The sequence below is a fragment of the Equus przewalskii genome, chromosome 25, assembly GCF_037783145.1.
Source record: "Equus przewalskii isolate Varuska chromosome 25, EquPr2, whole genome shotgun sequence".
NCBI lineage: Eukaryota > Metazoa > Chordata > Mammalia > Perissodactyla > Equidae > Equus > Equus przewalskii.
The window spans coordinates 8,617,678-8,641,697 of record NC_091855.1 but is presented as its reverse complement, the minus strand read 5'-3'; the positions used below and the strand labels follow the sequence as shown (position 1 = coordinate 8,641,697).

Below are 24,020 nucleotides of genomic sequence, written 5' to 3'. Positions count from 1 at the left end.
GCTATTACACAGGCAATGAAATTTCTTGCACATTTATATCTGTTTAAAACTATTGGAAAGTCTTCTCCTGGTATGTGCTGTCATATGTCTCTCCACATCACATTGGTTCGCAAAGCCAAAGGCAGAAACATTCCAGCGCAACCAATTTCAGCTTTGCAGGACACTAGGACCTAGGAAGGAAGCTTACAACTAGGAAGGAAGCTGACATCTGGGAAGTACAGTTCTCAAGCATGGCCACAAGGTGGCAGAGTGACTCTGCACACCAGAAGTGCATTGTCCACACAGAACAGTTCTGAAACCCGGAGTCTGAGAGAATCCAGCAGACAGTTGACATAGGATAGTTGGGAAGTCTGTTCCTTGAGGACTTCTCTGCTGAGGAATTGATCCCCATATTATTAACATCCCTGTTTTATAGGGACAGGCCGTCCAAGAGCCTTAGTGAGGGCTGAACAGCTTTCAGATATTGAGCCCTCAGTTCAAGGACCAGCCTCCCACGCTCAGTGGAGGATCGATACCTGTGACGAGGCCTGGCCCCAGTCGCCAGTGCAAAGTTAACACTGAACAGAGGTCTGATTTGGAACCCTCTCAATCTTAAGGCCCAGAAAGAGCCTCCAAAGAGAAAGAAAGGAAAGACAAGCTCAGTGTCAAACATTTCATCACAGGCAGGCCCACTGCCTCAGGAATGGGAGGTGGCCTTCAATTCTCATGACCCCACTGTCTTCAAACCACCTCCCCCACTCCCAGTCAGCATGGTTAGCACCCTGCTGCAGGGCAGACCGGGAAATCTACAGACAGCAGCCAGAAAATTGCCAGAATTCATGAGAGAAAATAAACACCTAATTGGATATTAATTTGAAGCTACAAGAAAATTTATTCAAAGAAATTCAGAAAATCCTAATGAAAGAAATAAGGTCAGACATAAATAAATGGAGCCTATGTTACCTATGACTGAGTGGCTAACAAGCTTATTTCCTGGCACCATCACAGAATTCTGTTAGTGGCCATGTGCTCTATGGTTAAATCCCCTTTTTCCTAAAGTAGTTGAGTGGGTTCTATCATCTGCAATGAAAACCCTCGTTATTACAGAAGACAAGGAAACAAATGGAATTGCTTCTCTATAGAAAAAAGATAATTGGTGCGAGGAAGAGAGGATGAGAGGATCAGGAGAGGATGGAGAATGGCTGAAGGATTTTAGAATAGGCGTGTCTAACATTCAATTTTAAGCCGTTTGTGTTACTAAAATATAAACTTCTTCCATTGCTCTAAACCATCAATCGGCAGTCTTCTATATATTCGAATGTCTTTCAAGTGAATGGATTGTACATGTTTGTGTAAATTAATAAAAATGGTTTCAGTTCCTCATCTGGGTCAGTGCCATAGACACAAGAGCAGCCATCAACAGTAAAACTACAGTGATTAAGAGACCCTTAAAAGCCGGAACAAAGAGCTGGAAGAGACTATGATCAATCAAGCTCCAGGAATTGGATGTCTATGGTTTCTATGAAGACGGATATGGGAGTAAAGAACTTGAGCTGACCTCTGAGTTACACAAGGACAAGCTGCTTCTAGGCTATCGGTCCTCAAACTTGGCGTGTGCATCAGGATCCCCTGGAGGGGGGATTAAAGCAGAGTGCTGACTTTCTCAAATAGTAGGTCTGGGGAAGATGATAATTTATGTTTCTAGCAAGTTCCAGGTGATGCTAATACTGCTGGTCCAGTGACCACACTTTGTAAACCACTGTTCTTCACCCAAAAAAGTAGGTCTTACTAACCTGGGGCATATGATCCTTTGAGAGAGATACGACACATGTCTGTGAGCCAGAGAGAGAAATTTTTATTAGATTATCTAGAGTTTGAAATTTATTTTTGTAGAAAAGTTGTCAGATTTTGTTATCAATGCACTGCTGCTGAAGTACAAATTATCACAATCTTTCTGAAGGGAAATTTGGCAACATGAAAATATCAAATGAGTATATCCGTTGACTCAGCAGTTCCACACCTAAAAGTAAATAAGACAGCGTAAAAAAGATAAATTCAATTATATTCGTGGCAGTATTTCTCTAATTATTTTTTTTAAAAACACTAACTGTCCATGAAAAGGTGACTGATAAGTCATAAAAGAATAACCTTCATGAGACAACATTCACAATGTACTATTTAGGGAAAAGGCAGGTCAGTGTGCCCTGTGTTACTGTACTACCTAGCGCTACACAAAGTACCAGGGTATTAACTGATTTTTAAGATCTGTGAAGATTATAAATCAACACACTGCCTCCTTCATTGAAAATCTTTTGTCATAGCAAATAATCTTAATCTCAATATCTTCATCTGCTAAATGGGGATAAAAATCAGGATTTATAAAAGGTAGGGTTCTACAAGGCCTTAATGAAACTGGAACAAGTGCTTTGAAAACAGAAAGACAATATCAAACCCACGCCTAGTTTTATGGAGGTGCTAGGCTATATGCCATCATATATTATTAACACAGCAAACATCATACAGCTTTTTCAGATTAGATAATTTCAATAATGTAATGAGTTTAATAAACAATTTCAAAAGAGAAAAAGCAGGGCACCAAGTAGTATGTAAATGCCAATACAACTGGATGTGTGGATGGCTGATCTACATCGCATGTGAATTCAGAACTCTGGCCATGTGCCATAGAGAGCTGATATGGACGTGCCCATGCCACTACAAGCACATGGAAATTCTGGATAAAATATAACCAGTGAACTAAATGTAATTACATACGTGAGCTCCAAAAGACAAATATTCCCCAGATTCCGAAATCAAAAAAAATCAAAGCGAGAGCCTCAGCATTCACCGGGGCTTTAGTCTCAGATTTAGGGGCGATGGGCCCACAAAGAAGAGGCGCTAAAGCGCCATCCACAACTCTCTGCCAGAGGGAAAGCCGGCGCCTTAAAGAACACTCTCGCAAGTGAAAAATAAGACCATACGAAGCCCACTCACTAGCCCAGAGAAGGAGCAAAGACAGTGCTGAGTGCCCTGGACCTTGAGGTAAAAAAAAAAATCGCCCATGAGAAACAGAAATCCTAAACTTACACAAGGTGAGGGGGTCAAAATTTTTTCTCCACGCGTGGTTTAAGAACCCCAGATGAATGGTTAATATAAACAGTGATCCAGGACCATTAAAATCCCCAGGGATCCAGTAAACACAACATAAAAATCTCCGTCCTTAGGGACTGTTTCACAGCTCAGGGCTTATTGGAAATTCTCACTGAAGATGAACTAGCAAAATGAAATGTCACAGACCACGTGAGGAAATGAATCATCACAAAGGAGAATCAGCAGTCATCAAAATTGACACTTCAAGAAGTGGGAACAATAGAGGAATCTAATAGACTAGAAAACAATGTTTTAAAATAATTTAGAAACTATATTGAAGGAATAAGGTACTACAGAAAAAAGACAGACTTTTTTTTTAGTAACCAAAAAAGAATTTTATAAATGAAAACTATTGTCACTGGAATGAAAAACACTAGATAGGTTAAATACAGGTAGACCTGATTTAAAAAAGAACTGCTGAAGTGGAGAACAACTCTGAAGAAATTTGGGAGAGGGAGAGAAAGAAAGAAATATGAATATGACTGAATGAGTGGATATGAAACACAGAAAGAAAAACTTCAACATATGTCAGTCTAAAAAGGTTTCAGCAGGAATGAAGACAGGGACTGGGGGAGAGGTAATACTCAGAGAGATAATGACTAAGAACTGTCCCAAATTAGAGAGGTGAGAATTAAGATTGAAATGTCTTCGACAAGATAAATAAAAACAAATCACCCAAATAAACAAAATACTTACATATAAAATCTAACAAAATATGTACCAGTTACATGTGAGGAAAACTACAAAACTCTGATGAACAAAATCAAGGAACTAAATAAATGGAGAGCGATTCCATGGTCATGGATAAGACTCAATACTGTCAAGATGGCAAGTCTTCCCAGCTTGATCTATAGACTCAATGGAATACCAATGAAAATTTCAGCAAGTCATTTTGTGGATATTGACAAACTGACTCTAAAGTTTGTATGGAGAGGCAAAGACCCAGAACAGCCAACACAATACTGAAGGAGGAGAACAAAATTGGAGGACCGACACTACTGGACTTCAAGACTTACCATAAAGCTACAGTAATCAAGAAAGCGCAGCACTGGTGAAAGAATAGACAAAGAGATCAATGGAACAGAATAGAGAGCCCAGAAATAGACCCCCATAGAGTCAAATGATTTTTGACAAAAGAAGAAAGGCAATACAATGGGGCAAAGATAGTCTCTGTTCAACAAATGGTGCTGGAACAACTGGACATCCATAGGCAAAAAAAAAAAAAAAATGAATCTAGACAGACCTTATACCCTTCACAAAAATTAACTCAAAATGGATCATACACCTAAAAGTAAAACGCAAAACTATAAAACTTCTAGAAGATAACATAGGGAAAACTTGGATGACTGGGTATGGTCATGCCTTTTTAGATACAACGTCAAAGACATGAATCTGTGAAAGAACCGATAATCTGAACATTGAAATTAAAAATGTCTGCTCTGTGAAAGACAAGTGCAAGAGAATGAGAAGACAAGCCACAGACTAGGAGAAAATATTTGCAAGAAACACATTTAATAAAGGACTACTATCCAAAACATACGAAGAACTCTTAAAACTGAACAATAAGAAAACAAACCACCTGATTAAAGATGGACAAAAGACCTTAACAGATACCTCATCAAAGAAGATAATCAGATAGCAAATAAACATATGAAAAGAGGCTCCACAACAGATGTTATCAGGGAAATGCAAAGTAAAACAGTGAGATACCACTACACATCTATTAGAAGAGCCAAAATGGAACACTGACAACATCAATTACTGGCAAAGATGTGGAGCAGCAGGAACTCTCACACATTGCTGGTGGGAATGTAAAATGGTACAGCCACTCTGGAAGACAGTTTGGCCGTTTCTTACAAAACTAAACATACTCCTACCATACAATCCAGCAATTGCACTCCTTGATATTTACTCAAATGAGTTTAAAACTTATGTCCATACAAAGCCTGCACACAAATGTTTACAGCAGCTTCATTCATAATTGCCAAAACTTGGAAGCAACCAACTGTCCTTCAGTAGGTCAATGGATAAATAAATTGTGATACATCTAGACAATGGAATGTTATTCAGCGCTAAAAAGAAATGAGCTATCAAGCTATGAAAAGACAGGGAGGAAACTTAAATGCATATTACTAAGTGAATGAAGCCAATCTGAAAAGAATACTGTACGATTCCGACTATATGACATTCTGGGGAGGGCAAAACTATGGAGACAGTAAAAAGACCACAGGTTGCTGGGGTGGAGGGAGATAAACAGGCAGAGCACAGAGAATTTGGGGGACATTAGATGCTCTGTATGATATAATGATGGATATATGTCGTTATAAATTTCTCCAAACCCAAAGAAAGCACAACACCAAGAGTGAATTGGTACGTAAACTATAGACTCTAGATGATTATGACGTATCCATGTAGGTTCATCCTTGGTAACAAACACACCATTCTGCTAAGTAATGTCGATAATGGGGAAGGCTACGCATGTATGTGGGCAGGGGTTACATGGGAAATCTCTATGACTTCCTTTCAATTTTGTTGTGAACCTTAAACTGCTCTTTAAAAAAAAATTCTTTGGGAAGCTCACAATCTCTGACTTCAAAATGTACTACAAAGCCATAGTGATCAAAACGGCATGGTACTGGTACAAAAAGAGGCACACAGATCAATGGAACAGAACTGAAAGCCCAGAAATAAAATCATACATCTATGAACAGCTAATCTTCAACAAAGGTGCCAGGAACATACAATGGAGAAAAGATAGTCGCTTCAATAAATGGCGTTGGGAAATCTGGACAGACACATGCAAAAGAATGAAAGTAGACCATTATCTCACACCATACACAAAAACAAACTCAAAATGGATCCAAGACTTGAAGATAAGTCCTGAAACCATAAAACTCCTGGAAGATAATATAGGTAATACACTCTTTGACATCGAACTTAAAAGGATCTTTTCAAATACCACGTCTTCTCAGACAAGGGAAACAAAAGACTAAACAAACAAGTGGGAGTTCACCGAACTAAGGAGCTTCTGCAAGGCAAAAGAAACTAGGATCAAAACAAGGAGACAACTGGGAGAAAATATTTACAAATCATATATCTGACAAGGGGTTAATCTCCATAATATATAAGGAACTCACACAACTGAACAACAAAAAGCAAACAGCCCGATCAAAAACTGGGCAGAGGAGATGAACAGACGTTTTTCCAAAGAAGATATACACATGGCCAATAAACACATGAAAAGATGTTCAATATCACTAATCATCAGAGAAATGCAAATCAAAACTACACTAAGCTACCACCTTAGACCTGTTAAAATGGCTATAATCACTAAGACTAAAAATAACAAAGGCTGGAGAGGGTGTGGAGAGAAGGGAACCCTCATACACTGCTGGTGGGAATGCAAACTGGTGCAGTCACTATGGAAAACAGTATGGAGATTCCTCAAAAAACTAAAAATAGAACTACCATACAACCCAGCTATCCCACTACTGGGTATCTACCCAAACAACTTGTAATCAACAATCCAAAGTAACATATGCACCCCTATGTTCATTGCAGCACTATTCACAATAGCCAAGACATGCACACAATCCAAGTGCCCGTGGACTGATGACAGGATAAAGAAGATGTGGTGTATATATATACAACAGAATACTGCTCGGCCAGAGAAAAAGACAAAATCATCCCATTTGCAACAACATGGAAGGACCTGGAGGGAATCATGCTAAGCAAAATAAGACAGACTGAGAAAGACAAACACCAGATGATTTCACTCATATGTGGAATACGAACAAACACATGGACAAAGAAAACAGTTCAGTGGTTACCAGGGGAAGAAGGGTGGGTGGACACAGCGGGTGAAGGGGAGCACCTATGTGGTGATAGTCAAGAAATAATGTACAACTGAAACGTCACGTTGATGTAAACTATTATGAATTCAATTAAAAAAAAACCTTTTCTTTCGAAAACCCACACCTATTCATACAATGGTTAAATTGAAAATAAAATAACTCAAAATCAACCAAAGAGGAAACATAATTTACCTAAAAATAAATTATAAATTATATTTCTCATCAATGATAGATGCCAAATGACTAAAACAATAACACATGAAAATGTTGAGGGGACTTCTCTTTGCAGACAAGATGAAATAAATGTAAAAAAACAAAGTTCCAAGAAAAGTCCACTCTTTGGAGCTCAGGGTTTCTCAACCTCGGCACTATTGTTGTTTGAGGCCTGATAATTCTTTGTTGTGTGTTGGGACAGAGAGGGGGCTGTTCTCTGTGCTGTAGAATATTTAGCAGCAGCCCTGGTCTCTACCCACCAGAGGCCAGTAACAACCTCCCAGTTGGGACAGCAAAAAATGTCTTCAGACACTGTCAAATGTTACCAGGAGGACAAATCACCCCCAGTTGAGAACTGCCCTCTTTGGCCAAAGGACTAGGAAGAGGACAAGCGCTCGAGGACAGAACCTTTTCTAACATGCCTACTCTAGGCAAACACCATGAAAGAGCCACATGCCTGCCTCCCCATGAGGTGTTATGTAGACCAAGGGGAGGAGCCATGTTGGCCATCCCTGCCCTACACCAACAAAGCAGACGCAGCATGCCTTCCTTCCCCCGGGGCTGCAGAGAGGGAAGGTGGAGCCCCCTTGACCATCCCTGCTCTGCACTGAGTCAACATCAGGAAGGAGGTGGTGCCCTTCTCTCTCTTCACTGGCATGGAGACCACAGAGGCCACACAGACTGTCGAGAGCAGCACACTTGACCATCATGCACTGTACCAAGAGAGGGAGAGCAAAGAGGCAGCACCCCAACTCATCTCAACTGGGGGGCGTTGGGGGAAGATTATAGAGAAGAGGGAGCTGGATGAAGGAATCTTATAAATCTGTGTATGAAGAACTGAGCACACTCCTAAATAATTCATGCATAAAACCAATCTGAGTTAACACAGGAAACTTCTGAGAACTGAACTGCAGTGAGAAATAGCACCCAGGTTTCAAATTAGCCTGTGGGTAATAAATCAGAGCAGACCAGGAGAGCACTGCCAAGGCTATGAAAACTGAACTGACATTCAAACCACAGCCCACAAAAGTGGATAAGGGCACAAGTTTTGAACTTAAGCAAGTTGATGGCCTCCAAAATTATAACATTTAAATATAAGAACCAGAGTCTCATTATGTAATACTCAAAATGTCTAGGATACAATCCAAAATTATTCATCATACCAAGAACAGGGAAAATCTCAACTCAAATAAGGATAAGAAAATCAACAGACACAAATGTTGGAATTATGACAAGGATTTTAAAGCAGTTAGCACTAAAATACTCCAACAAAAAATTATAAATTCTTTGGAAATGAACTGAAAAATCAAAAGTCTCAGAAAAATATTGAAGCTATAAAGAACAAAACTGAAATATTAGAACTGAAAAATACAATAACTGAAAAATTTTTTAAACTCACTGGCAGGACTCAGTGGCAAAATGGCAATGACAGAGGAAAGAATCAGTGACTTTGAAGATATATCAACAGAATTTGTCCAATCTGAACAAAAGAGAAAAGTTTGGGGAGAAAAAATGAACAGAGACTTGAGGAGCTGTGGGACAATAACAAAAAAGCTAACATTTACATCTATAGAACCCCTGAGGGAGAGGAGAAAGAATGCAGGACTGAAAAACTACGTGAAGAAATAACGACTGAAAACATCCCAAATTTGGAGAAACACATAAATCTGGAGATTCAAGAAGCTGAGTAAACCCAAACAGGGGAAACCCAAAGAAATTCACACCCACAGACTATAATTAAATTTTCAAATACTAAAGACCATAAAAAATCTTGAAAACAAACCAGAGAGAAATAATGCATTATTATCTATAGTGGAATAACAGTTCAAATGACAGTGGACTTCTCATCTGAAATCATAGAGGCTAGAAGGAAGTGGTACATTTTTCAAGTGCTAAAATAAAAGGACTGTCAAGTCAGAAGTCTATATCCCGTGAAAATATCCTTTAGGAATGGAAGAGAAATCAAGACATTTTCAGGTGAAAGAACACTCAGAAAATGGTTGCCAGCATTCCCAGTCTAAAAAGAATTGCTACTACGGGAAGTTCTTTAGAGAGAAGGGAAATGATACTGGGAGAAATGTGGATCATCAGGAATGAAGAAGAGAAATAAAGATGGTAAATATCTGGGTAAACATAGTAGACAATGCTCCTTTGAAGCTCTTTAAAATATGTTTGACTTTTGAAAGAAAAATGTTAACATTGTCTGATGGGGTTTCCATTGTATGTGTGTTAGTTTGCTAGGGCTGCCATGACAAAATACCACTGACTGAGTAGTTTAAACAATTAAAATTTATTTTCTCACAATTCTGAGTCTAGAAGTCTGAGATCAAGGTGTCAGCAGGGTTGGTTCCTTCTGAGGCCTCTCCCCTTGGCTCACAGATGATCATCTCCGCCCTGTGTCATCATATGGTCTTCCCACTGTGTCCAAATTTCATCTTATAAGGACACCAGTCATACTGGATTAGGGCCCATCCTAATGACCTCATTTTAACTTAATTACCCTTTAAAGACACTGTCTCCAAATATAGTCAGATTCTGAGCTACTAGGGGTTAATTTCGACATATGAATTTTGAGGGGACATAATTCAGTCCATAACAGAATGTGAATATTACACGATAACTAAAAAATACAGGGGGTGGGCAGTAGGGAGTTATATGGGGCTAAGATTTCAATTTTCCATTGAAGTGGTAAAATATTGATTCTAAGTAGCCTGTGAAAAGTTAAGCATGTACATTGTAATTCCTAGTGCAAACACAACTACACAACAAGATAGAGCAATAATAAATTAAAATGGAATACTAAAAAACACACAAATAACCCAAAAGAAGGCAGAGAGGAAGCAACAGAGAAACAAACAATATATCATGACCAATAGGTCTAGTCCCAGCAATGCAAGTTTGGTTAACATTAGAATATCTACAACAACTCATGTCCAGTTAAAAACGGCAGATTGAATATATAAATGCATTGAATATATGCATTATCTTCATTCCTGCATCTTATCCAAATTAGAGAAAGGGAATTTTTTTTAAAAGGTAAAACCAACATAAACAAAAAGAGCAAAGAAGAAATAATAGCAGACGAAAAACATCAACACATTTTTGGAAGACTGGAAGGAGATAGCTAAAAACTAAGTTTCACTCATCTTTCTCCACCTGCAAGGCATCTACATAGGAGAGACGCCACAATAAGCAAGCCAGTGCGTTGCTGTGGAATCCCAGAATGGCTCTGTAACTGTAGGTACCTGTTACCTCAGAAGGTGGGAGTATGAGTGAAAACAGGAGAACTGGTTGAAGGACGTGTAGAGCACTAATCTTCCACCAGATCCACCTCCACTCTTAAGCCAGGGTATTCCCTTCCTATTATGGACTGAATTGTGTTCCCCCAAAATTCACAGGTTGAAGCCCTAACCCCTAAGGTGACTGTATCTGGACATATGGCCTTTAAAGAGGTAATTAAGGTTACATGAGGTCACAAGGGTGGGGAACTAATCCAAAAAGACTGGAGTCCTTATAAAAAGGAGAAGAGACACCAGAACTCTCTCTCCACAGTGTGAGGACACAGTCAGAAGGCAGCCATCTGCAAGCCAGGCAGAGCAGTCTCACCACAGACCACTCTGCTGGCTCCTTGATCTTGGACTTTCAGCCTCCAGAACTGTGAGAAAGTAAATTTCTGTTGTTTAAGCCACCGGATCTGTGGCATCATGTTATAGCAGCCACAGGTGACTGCGACGCTAAGTCCTGGGGACCTCTGTTTAATCCCTGGAGAAACGAAAGCAGAGGCGCTCTGGGTTTGGGAAGCCAGCATCCCTGTGGCGAGGATGAAGTTCTATCTGAACACAGAGTATTCAGGAAGAACCCCTATAATGAAGGGAAAGACGGCCAGACCTCTTTATCTTCTGGACTCAAATACAGTGATAGCTGGGCTTATGCACATGCGTGCTTACACACTGAGACGGCATAGACGGGAAACTGGAGTACTCATTCGTAAAGAAAATGACTGAGCCCCGGGAAAACAGCTAAAAATACCAAGAGCCGGGGTCCACTGTGAGATGCATTCCTGAATGGTGGAACAAGCAAAGCGGCCCACAGCCCCGCCCCCACAAACAGCGATTTTAGCGCCCCGCTCTCAGGCGCGAGCGGACAACCAAAGATCATACCTCCTTTTCCAAGAACCTAACGGAGGACTTGTTCCAGCCTAACCAACATACAGCAAGACAGTGGTTCTCCAACTTTTTGGTCTACGGACGCTTTTACACTCTGAAAACTTAAGGAGCCGAAGAACTTCAGTTTTTGTGAGTTTTATCTATCAATACTTAAAATGTTCACAATTAAAACAGAATTTTTTTTTTTTAAAGATTTTATTTTTTCCTTTTTCTCCCCAAAGCCCCCCGGTAGATAGTTGTGTATTCTTCGTTGTGGGTTCCTCTAGTTGTGGCATGTGGGACGCTGCCTCAGCATGGTCTGACGAGCAGTGCCATGTCCGCGCCAGGATTCGAACCGACGAAACACTGGGCCGCCTGCAGCGGAGCGCGCGAACTTAACCACTCGGCCACGGGGCCAGCCCCTAAAACAGAAATTTTTAAAACAGAAGAATACACTGGCACAACATTCTGTTAGCCACAGAGAGATGATAGCATCGATCCTCGTGTGCCCTCTGCAAACTCCATGTTCATGCAAGAAAAAGAGAATAAAAAGACAAATACAATTTTCGTATTATTCTGAAAGTAGTTTTGACCTCACAGACCTCTAAAAGTCTTAGGGACGTCCACCCCATGGGTTCCTATGTCCACAATTTGAGAACTGCTGGAGGACAGGATGGGATCCAGGAAAAACAGGAGCCTCACAGGAGAGAAACAGACTGAATCTAGGAAACATCTGAGTGGCTACTATACACAAGCCACCATGCTTATTCAAGAGAATGACAAAACTGAGGAAACAGACCGAAAAGCAGATCTTGCCCTCAGGGAACAAACAGACTAGAGAGAGCCCCGCCCCCAAAAACTTACGAGGATAGGTAAAATGAACGACGGATTCTGCTGAGAATCTCTTGGATAATGGCGTCTGTTGGAGAGTTGATCAAGACTTCAAAGAGAAAACGGCATGTGATTCGGGCCACAACAGAGGAGAGAATCCCTTTTAAAAGAATAATTTCAGCCTTCTCCCGTCTATTCATTTTCTATAAGCTGATTTTATCAGATAAAAATGTAAAAGCTTGTCTCCAGGATACAACTCAATTTATTAAGACTCGGATAGTCTTATCTGGATTACACATAGCTAATTACTGATTGCACCTCTTTCACTGTAGAATAGCTTTCAAGTGATAAGTAGCAACCAAAAGGATCAAGGTATTCAGACTTATAAGAAAGGAGTTTGCACTGAAAATCAATATTTTCCATTAAGCAAACCTCTTCAGAACAGTTTCATATTCTAAACTCTATGAGTCAATAATTTTAAGGCAAGAATTCAGCCAGCAGTTTGTTGTCCCACAGAACAATATTATCAGGCAGTCAGAACTGTGCAGTTTCCAGGTATCTGTCACCCTCTTAATAAGTCAAAAATAATAGTTTGAAATGAATAAAATCATTTATAAGAATATACAATACAAACGTAGAGCCTTAAAATTTTATACAATCTCCTCTCCCGGTACAATGCTTTGGACATTGGAAGGCACCTTAATAAAATCCATTTGCCCCTGTGAGAGAACAGCTTCTCTTTAACACCGTTCTCACCCGCCTTATTTTTCTCACTCTGTGCCCTTCATTGAGTTTCAACCCTAATTTCATAGCTTTGTCCTGACTTCCTTTATTTTTTAAGTTTTCCAAAAATGAGACTTTTTGAGTGTTTCAATTTTTAAAAATTTGTGACAGTTTTCATAAAATTCATTCACAAAGCATTCAGTCTTCTGCTTATCCAAAGTCCTCCCAGCAGCACCTTATTCAGATGTGACTTCCCAATAACAGGTCAAAGACCAAAACTTACCCTTCCCTGCCCCTTCCACCACCCTCATTCCTACAGCATTCTGGTAGGAGGGAGCAGAACAATTTCTTTTCTGAGCAAGGCAATTATTATTTCAGGCTTTACCATCCCAATGTTAGCTAAAGCTTTAAGGAGGAATGCGATACTCCAAACGAAGATCGAGTTGAAGTAGACACTAAAAGTTGCATGGGGAGCATGGCAGACAGACTCTAAGATGGGCTCCAGCTGTCCCCATGTCCTACTACTCACACCCTTGAGAACGCCTTCCCTTTGAGTTTAGGCAGAATCTATTGCTCACTTGCAACCAATAAAATATGACAAAGATGACGAGAGGTCACGTCCACGATTCTATCACATAAGATTTTAAAAACCTATCTTGCTAGGAGACCCTCTCCCTTGCCAGCTTTGATGAAGTTAAGTGGCCATATTGGGGAGGTTCATGTGTTCAGGAACTCAGGGTGGCTGCCGAGGCCCTTAGTCTGTCAGTCCACAAGGGTCCAAATCCTGCTGACACTCTGTGAGCTTGGAAGTGGATCCTTCCCCAGTCAAGCCTCAGGCCTTCAGATGAGAACCCTGGCAGACACCCTAGTTGCAGCCTTGCAGACTCCTGACTCCCAGAAGCCCTTCCCAGACTCCTGACCTATAGAGCTGTAAGGTGACAAATGTGTGTTGGGTTAAGCTACTAAGTTTGTGGTCATTTGTTCTATGGCAGTAAATAACAAATACAGAGGACCACAAAGAAAAATAACATACATAACTATAATTATGATTGTAATTATCACCACTACAATCTAACAATTGATTTTATGGTAATGGGCAAGTTAAGAAAGACATTATAGTTAGTTCACCTCTAAAAAGTCTGAGGACAGGATGGTAGTGGCTAAGGGTTGAAAGGTTGTCCTCTACCTGCCCCTGTGGAGAAGCAGGTGAGGACTGGCTGAAGGCAGCCTAGATGCTGCAATATGGGCTTCAGAACCTCCGTAATTTATTAGAAAGAGCCGTCACTAAGTTTTACCATCATTTTAACATACAATCATTGTTAAATGGCATAATGAGCATCGTTTTATCAATCCCTAATGCTAAAATAACAGTAATTAATTACTAAAGGATATCCTACTGACTGAAAGAACAAATGTCATGCAGATCTACCATGCTGAGGAGGAGGATTATTCCTTACAAGAGATCTGGCCCATTTCCATTACAAAACATCAGATATTAACCCTTATCAGACATGTGGTTTGCAAATATCTCCTCCTTATTGTTAGCTTATCTTTTCATTTTGTTGATGGTTTCTTCACTGTGCAGAAGCTTTTTAGCCTGAGGTAGTCCCATCTTTTTATTTTTTCTTTTGTTTCCCTTCCCTGGTGAGACATGGTATTCCAAAAGATCCTTCTAAGACTGATGCCAAAGAGTGTACTGCCTATGTTTTCTTCTAGAAGTTTCATGCTTTCAAGTCTTACGTCAAGTCTTTAATCCATTTTGAGTTGATTTTTGTGCATGGTGTAAGGGAATGGTCTAGTTTTATACTGTTGCATGTGGCTGTCCAGTTTTCCCAAGACCATTTATTGAAGAGACTTTCCTTTCTCCACTGTATGTTCTTGGCTCCAGTGTCAAACATTAGCTGTCCATGGATGTGTGGATTTATTTCTGGGCCCTTGATTCTGTTCCACTGATCTGTGTGTCTGTTTTTGTGCCAGTACGTGCTGTTTTGGTTACTATAGCTTTGTAGCATATTTTGAAATCAGGGAGTGTGACACCTCCAGCTTTGTTCTCTTTTCTCAGGATTCCTTTGGCTATTTGGGGTCTTTCATTGTTCCATATAAATTTTAGGATTCTTTGTTCTATTTCTATGAAAAATATCATTGGGACTTTGATAGGGATTGAATTGAACACATCTCAACAACAAAGAAACAAACAACCTGATTTAAAAATGAGCAAAAGATCTGAACATTTTTCCAAATAAGCTATATAGATGGCCAACAGGTAATATGAAAAGATGTTCAACATCACTAATTATTAGGGAAATGCAAATCAAAAGTACAATGAGATATCACCCCACACCTGTCAGAATGGCTATAATTAACAAAACAAGAAATAACAAGCGTTGGAGAGGATGTGGAGAAAAGGGAACTCTCACACACTGCTGGTAGGAATGTAAACTGATGCAGCCACTACGGAAAACAGTATGGGATTCCTCAAAATATCAAGAATAGGACTACCATATAATCCAGTTATTCCACTGCTGGGTATTTATCCCAAAAATAAGAAAACACAAATGCATAAAGATATAGGCACCTCTATATTCACTGCAGCATTATTCACAATAGCCAAGACTTGGAAACAACTTAAGGGCCCAACAATGGATGAATGGATAAAGAAGATGTGGTATATATACACAATAGAATACTACTCAGCCATATAAAAAGATGAAATCTTACCATCTGCGACAACATGGATGGACCTTGAGGGTATTATGCTAAGCAAAATAAGTCAGAGGGAGAAAGTCAAGTATCATACGATTTCACTCATAAGTAGAAGATAAAAATAACAAACAAACACACACATAGATACAGAGATTAGATTGGTGGTTACCAGGGGGGAAGTGGGAAGGAAAGAGGGCAAAAGGGGTGTCAGGGCACATGTGTACAGGGATGGATGGTAATTAGTCTTTGGTTGGTGAACATGATGTAATCTACACAGAAATCAAAATATAATGATGTATACCTGAAATTTACGTAATGGTATAAACCAATGTTACCTCATCAAAAATAAAATAAAATAAAACACTAGAAAGTCAGCTTGGTCAAGAAAAAGCTTCACTGGGTTTACCACATCAAAGGTGCCATGCTGAAATTAAAACTTACGGAATTCTACTCAAATACTATGAAGGAGTCATTCTGACTTTCAGAATGTCTCATTAGGGTAACATCGAACGAGTCAGTCAGTCCAGAATACTGTCTCCACACCCATCTTTATGTTTTCTTCAAGAATTCAACTCTTGGTTTAAAAAACAGGAGGAGGAGTTTGGAAAACAAAACAAGAACAGGCAACTTCTCAGACTCTTTCTTGCACACCGTTTATAATTACCCAGGCTTAGTCAGCTTTTCAAACTGAAAACAAGTGCACCACCCATATATGTCAAATCACTGCATTTCTCAGAGCTCTGGTTACTATTCTATAACACTAACAATATCTATGTCTATGCCATCATTTGTTACCTTCCTTAAGTGCAACAGCAGCAGGGGGCTCTGGGAGCAACACAGTGTGCAGAGAGGCGCACTAAAGCATCACCATTAACATACCATGCTGTCCTGGATTTGCTTCCAAAATACACCCCACAAAAAAAAGTTGTGGGGGGGGGCACAGTTTAGATGCAGTAAGACTGGCAAAATGCTGATGACTGCTAAAGCTGGGTTACCTGAGTACATCGGGGTTCATTATACCATTATCTCTTCTTTTGTATGTACACAAAATTTTTCATAATAGAAAGTTTTGCTAATATTATTGTCTCAAACCAGAATTAAGATTCCAGAATTAAGAGTTTTTCAACATTATTTCTTTCAAAAAGTAAACTCAATAGTATTAGACCACAATGCCTAGAATTACAGATTGGCATCCCAGTGCTGTCATTTATAAGGTTTTTTTTTTCAAATTTATGGAAGAGTTTCAAGAATAGTATAAAGAAATCCTAGATTCACCAAATGTTAAAATTTGCCACATTATCTTTCTTTCTTGTGTAGCACACATATACACATACATTTTTCTCCTAAAACATTTGAGATTTAGTTGCCGACATCATGTCCCCTTACCCCTAAATACTTCAGTTTCCCCTAAGACAGACATTCTTGGGGCTGGACCTGTGGCTGAGTGGTTGAGTTCACACGCTCTGCTTCAGTGGCCCAGGGTTTCACTGGTTCAGATCCTAGGCACAGACCTGGCACTGCTCATCAAGCCATACTGAGGCGGCATCCCGCATGCCACAACTAGAAGGATGCACAACTAAAATATACAACTATGTACTGGGGGACTTTTGGGAGAAGAAGGAAAAATTAAAAAAAAAAAAAGGAGAAAGACATTCTCTTTCAAACTGCAATAAAAATATGATATTTAGGGGCCAGTACTGTGGCACAGTGGTTAAGTTTAGCATGATCCGTTTTGGCAGCCCAGGTTCACAGGTTCACATCCCAGGTGTGAATCTATACCACTCGTCAGCCATGCTGTGGCAGTGACCCACATATAAAGTGGAGGAAGATTGGCACAGATGTTAGCTCAGGGCTAATCTTCCTCAGCAAAAAAAAAAAAAGAAAAAATATCATATTTAGGGAATTTAATATTGATACAAGGCTATTATCCAATATCAATCCATATTCAAATTTCACCAATTATCACAATATTGTCCTTTGCAGCATTTTTTTCTGATTTAGGATCCGATCCAAAATCACCCATTGCATTTACTTGTCCCTTTAGTCTCCTTCAATCTGGAACAGTGCCTTCGCCATCTTCACGACACTGACTTTTGCGGAACGTCTCTCATCTGATATTCCCTCTTGAGTAGAGCCAGGTTATACATTTTTAGTACAAGGGGCATTGTGTCCTTCTCAGTCTTCCATATCAGGAAACACAGGATATCAGTTTGGCCCATAACTAGTGACAATAACTTTGATTGTTTGGTTAAAGTAGTACACTCCACATTTCTCCACTGTAAAATTACCATTTTCCCCTTTGCGATTAATAAGTAACTTGTGGGGAAATTCTCCAAGAATGTAAATATTCTGTTCTTCTTCAAGTTTTCACACACTAGTTTAGAATCCATAGATGATTCTTGCTTGAGTCAATTATTACTGTGATGGTTGCAACGTAGTAATTTTCTAACTCTGTCTATATTTTTTAGTTGGCCTTATTTGTAAGCTTTTTAGTAATTACTATGATTGGAAATAATTTTACTCAAGAATTTGAGTCCATTTTCACTCAAAGTCAAACAATTTTCTTTTAAATCCTAAACATCCTGAGTCCTGACCATCTCCAGTAACCACTGGCAGAGGTTCCTAACCTTTACCTGCTGAGGGCCGACACTGGACGCTCCGCTCCCCTGCTCTCTCTGCCTCTATCCTGAGCACCAAGCACAGAGAGGAAGTTGCTGATGGGGTAGTTAGGACAGGGAGAGAGGAAACTGCGGCTTGCTGACCAGTAAGGAGAAGGGAAGGAATGGCCACTGGTGGAGGTTGCCTGTGGGCTACGAACCACATTCATCTGTGGATGAACCAGGGAAAAATGACACAAGATTAACCGGGAAACCAGGAGCAACCAGATATGCCCCTTACGAAGCCAAATGCTCATCAACGACAGCCCCAAAGACCCATACACCCGAGAACTGCCCAAGATGATAAAGAGACATATTTCCCACATTGCTCAAACATGCCCGGCTATTCCTGAGAAATTCTTATAAACAGACTAAAGTAATGTCTACCAAAAAGAGCCAGAAAGAGAAGCATTAATAATGTAGCAAATGACATAAATGGAAGAAAAAAAGAAAAACACTTCACTACGATCTGGAAAGACAAAATTATCTGGAATACTTGTAACTGAGGACATCATGAAACAGTTCAAATAAGTACCACCACTTATGACAAACCGGGACAACTCACGCGAACAGGGGTATTTTTTTTCTCCTACAAACTTTTCTCTTTTCTCTATTACAATTCCTTCTCATTTTTTTGATCTTTTAAAGATCTTATAAACCTGAGTTATCCAAATAAAAAAGGTAACAGCCCAAGGGGAATTTAGTTTGAGGAGCTCAAAATTCCTCATCATTTCATGATAAATCAGTAAAAACCCAGCTGAGGCTCTCGGATTCTCCATTCCTCTGGAATTTGCCCTTCGACAGCATGCTGTCAGGACATAAGGACATTTTCTATTTGTTACATTCTTTCTGGTGAACATTGTAAGTTGCCAGGCAAATATTTTTAAAATATCTCTTTATTTTATACACATTTACATACCACATTCATAAAGAAGTTCCTCTGGATTCCTTCCAGAAATGATTGGAATAGAACCTTCAGATTTTCCCTCGCTTTAGAACCAATTTTTCTCTCAAGCGACATTTCCTCGGGTAGAAAAATGGGGAAAGCAGTCAGCTACAGCCCTAAGGCAGCACTGTGCCCAGGGCTGATATATCTTAATGAGGCCGTGTCTTCGCTGCACAGTGACAGGACAGGACCGCCAAAGAAGTGATCGTCACTCTGCTACCTGCCTCTCCCCTGGCACTGCCTCAGCTGCAGAGGTGAGGAGGACAGGAAGCACAGTGGCTTCAACGTCACCTGGAACTTGTCAGAAATGTAAATTCTCGGGCTGCACCCCAGCCTTACTGAATCAGAGACGCGGGGGTGGGGCCCGGCAGCCGGTTTCAACAAGCTCTCCAGGTGATTCTGAAACACATGAACGTCTGAGATTTACTACATTGAAAACAAAATACTGATGCCAGAGGATTTTTTTAAAGCTCTTGGGGTAATTCTAACATGCAGCAGGCTGAGAAGCGAGCTAACCAAAGAACTCTGTGTCCGGGAGGAGCCCCGGGCCCCTGAGTTTCAGGGCCACCTCAGCGCTAACTCTAAGAGAACCATGCGACTTCAAGCTGCAGACACCGTGAAGACTGGGGAAAAATCCTTCAAGACACTGGTTGAAAATACTTCCTTTCTCTTCATTTCCATAGTAGGGACACATAGTAAGTCTCTCACTTTACTTCTAAATAAGAACAAAGACGAACTAATTATCCTCTACATTCTGTAAACCGAAAGGAGTTCCAGGTCCACGCCAGCTGAGAATGAACATAATTAAGACTGTGCCTGAAAATCAGCTCAAGATCTAAGCTGGTCGAATATCACAATTTTTTCCATAAACAAACAAAACCAATGGGATAAAGTTTGATTCTTCAGTAGAGTTGAATATACCATGTAAGGAAACGGAACAAACATTTATCTAAATACACTGGGACAGAGCATGGCCCATTTGTTTCTAGGATACCAAACGTATCATCTTTACCCAAAATATAAGAAAAGGAATACGAGAACACAGTCCCACTGCATTTGTGTGATGCAAAAATTGCCTAGAGATACTTTGAACCCTTCAGTCTTTGTTTTTCTTAAGAAATACAATAAGACCAAATCTAATTACCTTCCTCTTTGTTGTCTTACTTTCTTAATAAAAGCTTAAATCCATAATTTCTTTTCCTGGAAAAAAAAATTAAGCCAGACTACACTTTTTATAAATAAGCAGCAAAAAAGGGAAGCTTGGCTCAGAATAGCTGATTTTATTATAAACATCTGATCTACATTTATTTACTTTAAAAAGGGGGAGAGCATGTTGGTATCTCCACACATATGAAACGATGGCAAAGACAGAGGGGGAGGAGACTGCCCTTTACTGAGGGCCAACTGTGTGCCCATCGCTGTGCAAGACTTTAAAGATAAAGAAGCAAAGCATCCTTGCCACGGTCCCACTGCAAGTGAGTTTCACAGGTTTAAAATACAGGTCTGTTAGCCACAAAAACCCATGCTCTCTGCACTAGACCAAAGCTGTGTTCTTGACTGGGATAATAGTTTGTTTAAAAGAAAAATAATAAATAATTGCAGGAATGTTGACCCTCATCTTCCCACCTTTGCTCCTTCTCAATTCTCAAAAATGCCTACCAAAGGGCATGTCTAACCAGTATTCATTCATTCATTCAACGAGTCCCGAACAGGTGCAAGGCGTGTGCTCGGCCTTTGGACACAGCATCTGCTACATGCTGGGTATGCAGCAGGTGTGACTGGTGCTTTTACTCTGACCTCCCTTTGAGGCTTCACTAATATGTATCTAGCTTCCAATGCATCCAACTTAACCAGCTTTCATAGACGTGATTCCATTTAGCCACCGCGCCAACAAAGCAGTGGTGCCAAGATGCCAAGAGCAGGCCAACCCAGCGCCTTCCAACACTTCTATTCCGTAGTTTTAACCTGACACGTCCACGCGCTAATCTCACTCACTGTCGGTGGAGACAGATGCGGTCTCTGGCCGGCCCTCGGCTGTCCCCCAGGAGCACGGCCCAAGTAGGGCCACAGGGCAGCCGACAGTCAAGCCACCCGTATCCCCGGAAGGGAAGCGCGCAAATCCAACCCAGAACTGGAGGCGAACCCTGAACTCGCAGCGCCGAAACTCGCGGCGCCTTGGCTGCAGGGCTTCCCAAAGGTTGACTCTGGGCCTGGACGCACTGCCCCCGAAGGGCTGCGATGACAGGCCCCGCTGCCCCGCGGCATAGCAGTGTCCCCTCCACCTCGGCGCGCGGCGCACGCCCTCCTGCCACATCCTCCCGGGCTGGCTATCAGGACCACCTGCGCCTCTCAAGTCCTGCCAGGCAGCAAAGGGTGATGGGCAGAGGGTCTAAGGCCCGCCCAGGGCGAGGGGGATCCCGGCCGCTGGCCTTGCAAGCCCGGCACAAAGGCGGGAGTCGGAAAGAGGAGAACGCCCCACCCCCGGGCCCCGCGGCCTCCCGCCCGGGGCCTCGGCGGCGGAGCGCACTTACTGTCGGTCGCCATGGTCCGGCTAGGGGCCGCTGGGCGGCCGCCGCGGCTGGGTACCCGGCGCCGAACCCGGCCGGGCGCGCGCTCCTCGCCAGGCCCCGCGCGCTCGGGGGCCGCCCGCGCACAGCCCCTCCCGCCGCGCGCCCCGCCGCCGCCTCCAGCCCGCCCCCCGTCCGCGCAGGCCAGCCCGCCGCCCCCCGCCCCTCGCCCCCCTGCCCCGGCATCTGGCCTCTCCCGCTCCTCCCCCAAAAACAAGAAATGCAGAACTTGGAAACACGCTCCCGGCCACGCCAGGGGCGCCTGGCCAGGGTCCCCTCTCCAGGCTACGTTTCCCACTATACTCCCTGTTACATTCTCGTTTTCCTGTCACCTTTTCCAGCTTCCACTTCATCCCTGCCTCGAGCTCCCTACCTGCAGTTCGGGGGCCTAGAGTCAGTGCCCAACCCCAGCTGGAAGGCACAAAGCAGGCAAAGAGCTGAGAGTGGGAGGCAATGCTCTGCCGGGAGCCCAACGTTAATCCTCCATGGCCGCAAAGCCGCTCACACCACCCTGGTAGGTTCCAAGGGTCCTGTGCCCTTCCTGTTACCATCTGGTTTGTCTCCAACGTGAAAATAGTGTCTGGCACATAGTAGGCGCTCAGTGAACATCTGTTGGGTGGGTGAGCGGATGACTACATGACTGAGGGCCTGCCTGAATAAATGAACGATTGAATAAATGGCCAACTGACTGGATGCCGACTGGGTGAGCCAAGGTTTGACAGATGGCCCTGGGCCAAACCACAGCCCTGACAGCTGGCTAGGAGTGGAACTTCCAGTAAGTGGATCAGCCTGAATGAGTGAGCAAGACCGTTTTTGTCCCTCACGGGCCATTCATGGTTCAGGAGGGCTCTGAGGTGAAGCTGTCTGTAAAAGTTATATGCATCTTCCAGAAGTCCAGAGACCAGTTCCTGATGGACTCTTGGTGTGTCAGGAGGTGGTACATGAGACCCCCCCCCAGCTCCCTTATGCAAAGAATCAAATGGCTCAAAGATGTGTCCTAAAGCATATGGCAGGCTATTTACTTCCTACAGATATGATCTATTTGATGCATTTGGGGATGCACGTTCAACCCAGTCAGTAGGGATCCCAGTAGGGCTCATCTGGGCCCTGGCTAGACACTGAGAAGACCCTGGAGTAAGGCAGCGTCAGAAGCAGCTCCCATCTGGCTGGGCAGACACAGGAAACAACCAGAGAACAACACAGGAGTCCTTTCTGACCAGTCACAGAGCACATGTGTGGGAGACCGGGATATTCTGATTGGGCTTCACATCCAGAGCCAGTCCATCTGCAGGGGGACCTAGGGACACCGGTTTTTGTTGTTTGTTTTTAATCCCTGTGTGTGTGACTCAGGTGGCTCTGAAGCACGCTTCTAGTTAACAAGCACAGAGATCTGGCTCATTTGTCTTTCACTCTGTCGTAGACCCAAAAGCAAAAAGACTTGCAATGCGTTAGATGGGGAAAAGGAAAAAAAGAACTAAAGATGACCCTGGAGTTTTGAACATTTTGGGAGCTCACAAACCAGGACGTTAAGCTGGTTTGAGGAGGAAGAAGGTTGTTTGCCTTTGCACTCATGTGAAGGGTCAGTAGAACGTTTGTGAGTCTCTTTATTCATTAATCAAACCTCCTTTTCTGTCGGAAAGAGGAAAAATGATAGCTCAAAGCGTAAGTTCAATAAATGCTTTGTGAATGATTGAACTGTTAGGTGTTGAGTTTATTAGCTTGGAGCCAGATGACAGACAAGAAGGGGTGAAGGAATAAGAAGATGTCAAAGAGGACGAGGCCCTCAGTAGAGAACTCTCAGACAGCTGGGCAGAGCAGGGAACGAAAGGGGTCAGAGAGCGGCACGGGAGAGCAGGATTGAGGTACGACTGGGTTTTTTGGTTGGTTTTTTGTTTTTAAGATAGAGGATTGTTTAGAAGGAAAGATATTTCTGTCATACATATTCAAGTATGTAAAAGAAAAAAACCTTCGCTTTCTATAACTAAGTTAACTTTCTGTCCCAAGTCTGCATTCTGCCTATTGTTAGGAAGCTTGATTTCAGTCAGTTCAGGGTAAACTCCATCAACTCAGAGGCAATTCAGAGATTTCCCTCCCCGCTTTTTCTTGGGGTTACACTCAAGTTTGGAGGAAAGGGTTGGTACGTCAAGGATGTGACGAGGTATCTGGCCCTCAGGCACTGTCTCCTCACTGGGAGGGACGCCCTCTGTCTGGACTCGAGAGCTCATCACACCTCCTCAGTCATGGACGGCCTCCAG

General features: G+C 42.0%; 1 protein-coding gene across 26 annotated transcripts in view; it reads right to left on the bottom strand.

Annotated features, from left to right (window-relative positions):
• Window positions 1–22,281, bottom strand: part of SYT16 (synaptotagmin 16) — a 260,415-nt gene extending 238,134 nt beyond the window's left edge. For 3 of the 26 annotated variants that reach the window (XM_070593180.1, XM_070593186.1, XM_070593190.1), the window contains exon 1: window positions 21,730–21,868. Coding sequence is in view for 3 of the 26 variants with exons in the window: in XM_070593184.1 (XP_070449285.1) it covers window positions 21,730–21,742 (13 nt within the window). In the remaining 23 variants the exon portion in view is untranslated. Of the gene's footprint in view, window positions 1–21,729; window positions 21,869–22,138 lie in introns of those variants that run through there. The other 23 variants (XM_070593184.1, XM_070593188.1, XM_070593191.1 and 20 more) reach the window with 15 other exon arrangements.
• Window positions 22,282–24,020: the final 1,739 nt, after the last annotated feature.